Source organism: Nanorana parkeri, unplaced genomic scaffold (assembly GCF_000935625.1).
Source record: "Nanorana parkeri isolate BGI_ZX_2015 unplaced genomic scaffold, ASM93562v1 scaffold65, whole genome shotgun sequence".
In the NCBI taxonomy this organism is placed as follows: Eukaryota; Metazoa; Chordata; class Amphibia; order Anura; family Dicroglossidae; genus Nanorana; species Nanorana parkeri.
The window spans coordinates 1,219,872-1,230,642 of NW_017306333.1; the positions used below are offsets into that span (position 1 = coordinate 1,219,872).

The 10,771-nt window shown below is 44.3% G+C and overlaps 1 protein-coding gene across 1 annotated transcript in view; it reads left to right on the forward strand.

Annotated features, from left to right (window-relative positions):
* The first annotated feature begins 260 nt into the window (after positions 1-260).
* Positions 261-10,771, forward strand: part of CPSF6 (cleavage and polyadenylation specific factor 6) — a 33,492-nt gene continuing 22,981 nt past the window's right edge. The window contains 5 exon segments of the mRNA XM_018576381.1: positions 261-458; positions 3,174-3,383; positions 4,884-4,987; positions 7,748-7,893; positions 10,572-10,745. Coding sequence (XP_018431883.1) covers positions 399-458; positions 3,174-3,383; positions 4,884-4,987; positions 7,748-7,893; positions 10,572-10,745 — 694 coding nt within the window. The 5' untranslated portion in view covers positions 261-398.

Here is a 10,771-nt window from a genome sequence, read left to right on the forward strand (position 1 = left end):
TTAATTATAACAGTTTTGAACACAGTTCTCATATTCTACTTTCAGTTATGAGTTTCATAACTAAAAATAAATGCATGTACAACTTATTCCTTAAATTCTAATTTATTTTTACTTTAGGACTTAAAATGAGCCATTGTTGTATCTGTACTGCAAAGCAAGGACAATCCATACACAAATTTGCTAACTAAAGATACTGTTGCAAAAAAAAGCCTAAGTACAACTTATATCAATAAAGTTGTTGACATTCAAACAAGCTTGCCGTGTGCGCCTCTCCTACCCCTCCTATCGCGCACCGGAGGGCGGAAGTGACGTCGGCTTTCCCGCTTTGCTCCGCTTCCATCTCGGTCGCGAGCTTGCGACCACTCGAGTCTGGCTCCCACGGCTACCCGAGGCGGAAGATGGCGGATGGAGTGGATCACATAGACATTTACGCGGATGTGGGCGAAGAGTTTAACCAGGTATCCGGTGTGCAGCGAGCAGGGCCTGGCGCTGGTTCCCGCCTCCATAGACATAGTGGGCAGGGCACGGGGGGAATGTGCCGGGAAGAGATGGCTGTTTTTGGTTGGTTGCGGAGGGTTAGCTGTCGTTGAATTCGTGATTTGAAAGATGAAGAACGCCTGAGCACTGTGGAAGGCAGAGCGGTGTAAGCCGGTGCTCGGCGCTGCCTTTGTGTAGGCCGCGTGTGGAGAAGGCCCCACAGCCTGGACTCTGGCCCCGCCTCCTCCGCTGTACACCCGGCCCCACATAAACAATAACAGCGGCGTCTACCATACGGGACTCATGCAGTTGCTGCTACTGCGAGCCCCGCTTTGGCTTCATACATTAAGAACCTGCGCGGGCACCTGGTTTCCTTGTACGATAATTATAAAAATGGTATTAAAACAGTCTTATTTACAGTGCAATTCAAAGTTTTAGAAATACATTCTACATAATGTGCCAGCTAAGAGGCTCTGTATGTGGTTAAGTTGACTAGGTATCCCTTAAAGGGTACTTAAGCCCTCGCATGTTGTTGCATATATCTACTGCTAACAAGCAGTAGATATATGCAAAACGATTAGAAATGTTTTTTTATTTTATATCTTCCAAATGGTTAATACTTACCTGTGTCTCTGGCCGGGAGACGAGGAGAGACACAAGGTAAGTATATGGAGCAGCGTGCACCCGCATAGACTCTGTGGGACATAAGAGAAGGACGACAGAGGAGTCAGCGCTGGATCTGAGACCCACAGCAGCGCTGGAGGGACAGCAAAAAATTACAGGAAAGAAAATGATCGGATTAAGAGACATCATTTAATGTAAGTCCCTACTGCAGGATTGGGAAGGAGGGGAAAAAAAGTTTGACTTTAATGTCACTTTAAGAATTCGAATTGATGCATGAATAGTTTCTGTAACACACATTTTTAAGGCGATTGAAAGCAACAACTATTTTTCCATTTTTATATAGTGTAGGGAATGGTTGAAATGCCCATCAGTGTTTTTTTTTATTTGCCATTTGCAGACCATTAACCCCTTCATGACTGAGGCCCTTTTTTTCAATTTTTGCAACCTCAACTTCCAGTCCTGTAGCCCCCACAAGAAGTGAGGAAATATATCCAAGGTAAATAGGGCGGCAACTGATGCTTATTTTCATAATCGGTTAGTTGGCTGAATATTTTTCGATTAACCGGATAAAAAAGTTAAATACTATCCCTAATTTAAAATAAAATACAAATGCAGTGTAACAAACATAATGTTTACTTCAGAATAAAACTGCATGCACTTTTTTTGCAATTGCACTGGAATGCACAGCATTGCGCTACCGTGCGTTCCTGTGTGGGGGGATCACACTGTGTTTGGGAGGCGCGTTTGGGGTGCCATTGAAATGAATGGCACTGCAACGCACCTCCCGCAGCAGACTTTGTCAGGCTGTAACCAAAAATTACTTTTTTTTTTTTTAAATTTTTTTTTATTGTAAGCACATGGCGCTTGAATATCTTCAGTCAGGGAATGACAGCTGCCAGTGGCAAGATTCTATAGGCGGCAGCTGAATGTAAATACAGCAGGTAGTGGGCTGGTGCAATAGCAATAGTGTATTTTTTAGCCAAAACTTTTTAATTTTAAAGAATATGGGTATCAAACCACTTTAACTTTTTTTTTTTTGCTGTATGTATCCTGCTGGGGATATTTTCTCTCATTCTATCCTGGTGGCAGCTTTACTATAGCGGAAAGTGAGGGGGAAGTAAGTCTCCAGTGGGAGCACAGGCAGCTTTAAAAGTGATCTAACAAGCTCTAGCCATCCCCCACCCTGCTGGGCTTGTTTTTTTTTAATTTTTATTTTCATTGAGCCCCAGTTAGAGATGTTATCACTAATGCTGGAAGTGTGGGAAAATAAAAAGGGTATGATCCATTCTATACACTATCCAATTGCTATGCATACTGTAAAGTTTTTTTTGTTTACATAACATTCTACATTGTCATAGCAGTGCTGGACAAATAGTTTTAGGCTGGGTTCACACCTGAGCGTATTTTTTCAGCTTGTTTTTTTTTCGCGTTTTTTAGCACGTTTTTCCATTCAGTGAAATGCGCGTTTCACTGGCGGTAAGATTTTTTTTCCACTTTCAAACTTCCCGCCGGCTCCGCCCCCTGCGACGCAGCTGCTCACAAGGGACAGAACCCGGAAGTCGGCAGCCGCCGGAGGACACAGCGGGGACCGCGGACAAGGCGCGTTCCTACACGCTGTAAAACGCTTAACATGTGAAAACCAATGATTGCCTATGGGCATGGTTCCCATCTGGGCACTTTACAGCGCGAAGGAACGCGCTGCAAAACGCCCTACGCCCATCACTAGTAATCATATGTGAAAGGATTACATGCAGTTAGGAATCTGTCACAATCCCTGGATACACAACTGTGTATCCAGGGATCATGATTGTTTTTGTAACTGCATGTAATCATATCACATACGATTACATGCGGTGTATATGCAGCGACTGTCACCTGATCATTAACTTGAATGGGTGACAGTTGCTGCATGTAAACGCCAGATTAGGGATTCCTGAACTGCAAGGGTTACATTCTATTCTACCGGGAGTTCTTCTTTAATACTGGATGGCTTTTAGAGTGTTCAAAGTAAAGTTGGTTCCATATTTGAATACTTGTTCTGATCACTTGAAATCTTGTTGCTTGTTTCACAGGAAGCAGAATATGGTGCACATGATCAGATTGAACTTTATGAGGATGTTATCTCTCCCTCTGCAAATAATGGAGATGCACCTGAAGACAGGGACTACATGGATAATCTTGCAGCGTCTGTTTCAGATGATGTGGTGAAAGGATCATCTTCAAATTCAGCATTTTCTTATACTGGAAAAAGAATAGCACTGTACATAGGAAATTTGACATGGGTATGTAAAAATGTATACTAGGATGCCAAACTGTATACTCGAATATGTTTTATGCCATTAAAGAAAGTAGTGTTTTTTTAAATTCTATTGTCTAGAAAGCATAGCCATTGTATTAGTGTACAGATCTGTTTGTATTCAAATTAAAGCTGAAATCTGGCCAAAAAAAAAGTTTATTCTGTGGAGCACATTTATATGGAAATCTGCCCACAAACTGGTGCAGACTCTTTCTAAAAGATTACAAAGAGCCAGGGTGAACCTATTTTTACAAGTTTTACACCTTTAGGGGAAACTGCCAAAATATTTAAACACTGCTCTGGCCTTGAACAGTGCAGATCAACTGTAAACAAGGCTTTATATTGCACCCATAATCCAGACACTGGGAATTGATGGAAGCATATTAGCATACTGATCTATTGTCAAGCCCTCATTTGTTAGAACCAGATTCCATTAAACTAGCTCATTTTAATCATCTTATCTGATAACCACCCTTACTTCCAGGAATTAAAATATATTGCAGAAAGTGGCAACTCTTTAACATCCCTGTCTTCTCTTTATATAATAGTAAGAGTTGTCCAAAGCATACAAATATATAAAGACTATGCCATCCACCCAGACTCTGGCTCGAAAACAAATATACTAAATTTGGATGATCTGCCATTCCCAGCTCTTTTCTAAACTGCTATAGAAGCAAAGGCAGTTATCATTCAATTAAAGTCTTTATAATGCTTAAGTAACAACCCGAGTAAATAAACATACCCAGGCTGTAACTGGGGCCCTTTCACTGGAAACTCAAGATTAAACCTCAACTCTTTTTTTGCACAATAATAATAAATTACCAATGATGCAGTGGGGCCCATCCCTGGCCCATGCATAGTTTGTTACATCTTAGACAGCGCCAAACGTCCAGTCCTGTGCCGCTTGCGGTCTGTTCTGCAAGCATAACTTGAAATTTCAGAGCCGGACATTTAGTGCTGACAGGACAATGCATGCTGACTGAATCTAAGCCATAACAAATGCTGAGGCAGCCAGAGATGGGGCAAACATTGATATTAGAAATGTATTATTACTGTGCAAAAATGAAAAAAAATATACTTTTAACAAGACTATACAGTGGGTGTTAGTGAGTAGACAGTTTTCTTATATCCCTCCTTTAGACCGATGCCTGTATCACCTCTTTGCAACTGCACAGCTTGGTGGGAACAATTGCTTTAACAAAAACTGAAGCCAGTAAACACTGAAGAATTGACATTCAACACAACAAAGGTGGTCCAGCTGCACTGGCTGGCAGTTTCTGAATTGCTTCAGTTTAAAATAAATAAACGCAAGTTCAGCAATCTCTGCTCTACCACACTAAGATCATGGCTCAGTGACTGATTATCTTTTATATATATTTGTTTATAAAACAAGTTTTAACTTTACCCTTTAATATCAGCATTGAGTGACAAACATAAGTAATATTGTGTTTTTAATTAACATTGTTTTATTCAATTGTCTGTTTAGTGGACAACAGATGAAGACTTGACAGATGCTGTTCACTCTCTGGGTGTCAATGATATTTTGGAAATTAAATTCTATGAGAATCGTGCTAATGGCCAGTCAAAAGGGTAAGTTGAAATGCCTGCTGGTAAAATTAACCCAGTCTTTCAATAAGTCTATCAGACATAGTATGTATGTATTTATTATCAAACATAGCTTTGAAACCAGCAAAACATGTTCTGTAGTGTGCTAAACACATTTCTCCTGCATATTACCTTGAACAGTCACATTTTGCCTGTTCTTGTATATTAAGCAGCTTTGTCATCTTCATTGCACCAGCCAGGCTCCTACCCTCTCTGTACATTTTATTTCAGCCCTCTCTCAAAACCACATGGTGTTCGCTTGACTTGTTAATTAAAAAGCATCAGCCTGTCTCTCACAGCAGCTGGCTCCACACTGCTTAAGATCTTCTTTCATAATTAGTATTGCACAGGGGATTGTTTATAAAACAAAAATAAAAAAAAATTGGAAAGCATTGTGTAGATGTTTATAGTGACAAGTGATCTCCTTAGTCACTATGGGCAATGACTCCACTTTGTACCAGTTTTTCACTCACCTCATAGTTCTAGCCGACCTGTGACAATGAGACTGTCACATGTCGGCTCAGTAGATCAGGAGGTGAGCGAACACATACCGGCGTTCGCTCACCTCTCGATCCTGTCACGGCTCTTTGCCGTGACAGGGGAGGGGCTGGATTCCCCCCTCCCCGCTCCGATCCGCCAGCGCTGACTGGCGGAACGGACGGGGGAGGGGGCGGGTACAGCTGGCTCTGCCTCTAGATAGGCAGAGCCAGCTGTCAATCACGCAGCTGGGCGGATCTAGACATAATTGTCGGGATCCGCTTCAGCTGCGGCGTCTCAGTATACCGCAAGCAGTAGCTCACGGTATACTGTGGCGTCTCAGCTGTATACTGTACTGTGCTCAGCTGTATACTGTGTAGTGCTCAGCGGTAGCTCGCGGTATACTGAGCCTAGGGTGACGGGAGGACGCTAGTTTGTGTCCTCCCGTTACCCCAAGGAGAACTATGGGGAAAAGCCTTAACCCCATAGTTCTCCTTTTAAGTGTCCAGTAAATGTAGTTTAGGCATATACTGATTTTTTTTTTTTTTAAATGACAGAATTGTAGGTATTGCTCATCTCCTTGCCCCTGTCTCTCTGTGTCCTTCCAAGGATCAGCTGCTTTGATGATCCTATGGCCCTTGTGCCAGAGCTCCAATTAAATGTCTGGTACCTACCTGGCACGAAAAGTCCCTAAGGTAACCATAGTGCTAAAATGTATCTTGTTTTACATGTAAGCCCCATCTTTCCCAAAACAGAACTTTGCCTTTCATCATTCAGCTGCTAAAGACCGTAAGCTCTAGTGCCCACTGAGACTTTGGCATTCAACGGTTAAATGATAGGGGTGAAGCTTAAAGTGTATGTAAACCCCAACAATGAGCTTCTCTTATTTGCTACCTTTTTGTTCTTTTAAATATACCACAGATAGCAGTTTGTTATATTAACTCAATAAATGAAAAAAATATTTGTCAAAACTGCAATAAATCTTGTGACCTGATGACTTGCTGCACTCTGACTGTCATTCCGTTAGAGCTGTTCCCAATTCCTGATGTTATGAAGATGGAGTGGGAGGTGTCCTGTAGTCCTAAAACACTTTGTCTTTGTGTTACAGTGTTGATCCTCCAAAGATACAGTAAAGCGAGTTAGTGTTGTCAACCCAGGACGGGAACTCTGTTAATGATATGATCAGGTAGAAATGTAAAAATGAAAAAAAAAGACTAATTCAGCCACCACATCTCCATGTCATGCTCTGTAGGTACATCAGCTCTATAGCTCGAGATCTGAGCAATTGTATCCTGCTGATTGCTCAGCTCATGGCCTCTCCCTGCAGAGATTCCCCTCTCTCTTCCTCCAGCACTCACTGGAGGGACAGACAGGAGAGGGGTGTGCGTAGCTGCCTCTAGAGAAGCAGAGCCAGCTGTCAAATCAGGTAGCAGTGTGGATCCGGACAATATTGACGGATACGTCCTAGCTGCAGCCCAGCTCTGTGCCGTCGGCATATAGCAGGCAATAAATGTCTTACTGTGACCCATAAGATATGGCCAAAAAAGGTTTGGCTGTAGTTTTCTTTTTAATACCTGTTTTGTTAAACTGCATAACTTACAGATAATTTCAATTCTGATGCCTAAGGATACACCTATACATTAGTGCTGAAAGCTTGCATTTATTTCACTTTCCATAATTGATACTTAATAGGGATACACAATACAGAGTATTCGAGCACTCGCCCAAATGCTCAGATACCTTCCCAGATACCGGACTCTCCGGTCAGAGTTAGATTTCCTCTTAACGGCAGTGCTGGGAGGGAACATGGAGCCAGCTTGCCAGCCAATCAGCACTGAAGCAGCCAAACTGCATGGCGCCGACTTCCCAGCCCCCCACTTGCCGGCTATCTGACTGGCCAGTTAACATTGAGCTGGACAAACAGCATGGAGCTGGCTTCCCAGACAATCAAAAAGCCGGACGGTGGGTAATGGCACGCGAGTACCGAAATATAAATATCGTTACTCGATACCGAAAAAAATGGTATCTGTGCATCAATACTTAATATGAAATAGGCACAATTATGCAATCTCAGACCCTGTTTTAGTATGTTTATTCTTACCGCATGCAACTGCAACGGTTTATGAAATCCTCTTTAAAATGAATTTGAAAAGTTTTTAGTTAAAACTCTTTGACCATATTGATTGACCATTGCCTCCTTCTTGCTGAACATATGTAGTCTAAATGTGCATGAGTTTCTCATATTTTTTTGTTTTTTTATTTGCAAAGGTTTGCATTAATATGTGTTGGATCAGAATCTTCCTCGAAGAAACTCATGGATTTGTTGCCTAAAAGAGAGCTACATGGGCAGAATCCTGCTGTAACGCCTTGCAACAAGCAGTTCCTTTCTCAATTTGAATCTCAGTCACGAAAAAGTAAGTATCACAGAATTATCTATAAATTAATATTGCTGTAAACATTGTTTTCTATAGATCAGCGGTTCTCAACCTGTAGGTTGCGACCCAAAGTGGGTCGCAACTCACTGTTGAGGGGGGTCGCAGAATCCCCTTCTGCTGTGCTAGGTGAGAGGCTCCGCAGCCTCCTCCTAGCGTGTCAGTGTCAGTTCTCCTAGGTGGCGCTTCAGCAGCAGCGGCCGGAAAGGATCAGAGAGAGGGGAGCAGGCAGGAGTGAGGTAAGGTGAATGCTTGATCACCATAGAGCCCACAACTAGGCACTACAGAACCCGCACATATGATGTCGATGGTGGGGGGGGGGGACAGCAAGAGCTGTGAATATAAAAGTGCCGCTATACACACTCCCTGGCCGCTGCAGCGACATCTAGTGGCCGGGGAGTGTGTACAGCAGGGCTTTTCTATTCACAGCCGCTGCTGTCCTCCTGCCTCCCATACAATGTGAGCTCTGCAGGAGGCGGGCGTCTAAGCAGTGCTTGGGCTGAGAAGGCTGCTTGGAGACAGAGCAGGTAGCAGGGGCTGGGGAGGGCTTGTATTCTTGTGAGTGTGCTTCTATTTTTAGTCACAAGTCCAGCGCCTTACTAATTCTGGAGTCCAGCGCTCCGGTGGGGGTCACCACAACTTGGCAAATGTTACCAAGGGGTCCCGGCCCTAGAAAGGTTGAGAACCACTGCTATAAATCTTCTCTGACTTCACATACCTGATTGTTGCCTTTCACCAGATGAAACAAAAATAAAATCACAAAGTATAAACACACTTAAATTTTCGCAGTGCTTTCCAATGGGACAACACTGAAGAAGTTGACATCAGTGTGGAGCCCTTCATGGTCTGCAAGTTGTGGTTGGTGCTTTTAGGACCCTTCCAAAAGGGGTTGAAGCAAGCTGGACATTTGTATGGGGTTCTAGGGTATAGTGTGTATGGCAAATCAGCAGGATTCTTAATGCCAAATTGGTTCACGCCGGAACCTTCATTCTGGACAAGACATTCATTTCGAATCTGTCTGTTGGCTTCCTGTGAACCTCGGCACAATAGTGCCTGGAGCTCAGCTGTATACAGTGTGAAAATAGCTCATGTACAATCTATCTGTAAAAAATAAGTCAAGGCAACTGTGCTTGCTGTATTTTTCTTGAAGGTGTTTCACTGGCCATCCAACCAGCTTTCTCAATTCAGAAAATGTATCAAGAAAGCTGGTTGGATGCCCAGTGAAACGTCTTCAAGAAAAATACAGCAAGTCCAGTTGCCTTGACTTATTTTTTACAGATATACCATGACCTGGATGAATGAGAACCTTCACAGACATCATGTACAACCTGCTTGCCTGCATCACCATCATATGTATAATAGACAGTTTTTTGCCTTCTGATCTTTTAAATATTAAAGGAGAACTATGGGGTCAGGGCTTTTCCCCATAGTTCTCAGGGTAACGGGAGGACACAAACTAGCGTCCTCCCGTCACCCTAAGCTCAGTATACCCCGAGCTACTGCTCGCGGTATACTGAGACGCCGCAGCTGCGTGACTGACAGCTTGCTCTGCCTATCTAGAGGCAGAGCCAGCTGTACCCTCCCCCGTCCGTTCTGCCAGTCAGCGCTGGCGGAGGGGGGAATCCAGCCCCTCCCCTGTCACGGCAGAGAGCAGTGACGGGATCGAGAGGTGAGTGAACGCCGGTATGTGTTCGCTCACCTCCATGAGGTGAGTGCTTTTCACTCACCTCATAGTTCTAACCGACCTGTGACAATGAGACTGTCGCAGGTCGGCTCAGTAGATCGCCCCTCCCCGCTCCGATCCTCCAGCGCTGACTGGGGGAACAGACAGGGGGAGGGGGGCGGGTACAGCTGGCTCTGCCTCTAGATGGGCAGAGCCAGCTGTCAGTCATGCAGCTGGGCGAATCCCGGCACAATTGCTTAAGATCTTCTTTCATAATTAGTATTGCACAGGGGATTGTTTATAAAAAAATTAAGAAAAAAAATTGGAAAGCATTGTGTAGATGTTTATAGTGACAAGTGATCTCCTTAGTCACTATGGGCAATGACTCCACTTTGTACCAGTTTTTCACTCACCTCATAGTTCTAGCTGACCTGTGACAATGAGACTGTCACATGTCGGCTCAGTAGATCGGGAAATGAGCGAACACATACCGGCGATCCTGTCACGGCTCTTTGCCGTTATAGGGGAGGGGCTGGATTCCCCCAGCTCCGATCCGCCAGCGCTGACTGGCGGAACGGACGGGGGAGGGGGCGGGTACAGCTGGCTCTGCTTCTAGATAGGCAGAGCCAGCTGTCAATCACGCAGCTGGGCAGATCTAGACATAATTGTCGGGATCCGCTTCAGCTGCGGCGTCTCAGTATACCGCAAGCAGTAGCTCGCGGTATACTGTGGCGTCTCAGCTGTATACTGTACTGTGCTCAGCTGTAGACTGTGTAGTGCTCGGCGGTAGCTCGCGGTATACTGAGCCTAGGGTGACGGGAGGACGCTAGTTTGTGTCCTCCCGTTACCCTAAGGAGAACTATGGGGAAAAGCTTTAACCCCATAGTTCTCCTTTAAACAAGGCTCAACCATGAAGAGAGCTATAGTGGGTAGGTTCTGCTTATACTTGAAATGTTTTTAGATATAGATACTTTTTGTTTTATTTTAATTGTTGCAGCTACACAGGCTGGCCAAATGTCTGGAGAAGGAAAAGCCGGGCCGCCTGGTATCAATGCTCGGTTACCATTTCCGCCGGGTGGCAGAGGCAGGGGCCGGTTCCCGACCTCAGGTCCTGGTGGTGACAGATTTCCTGGACCTTCTGGACCCGGAGGGCCTCCTCCACCTTTTGCGGGTAAGAATAGTGTAATGCAGAACTTT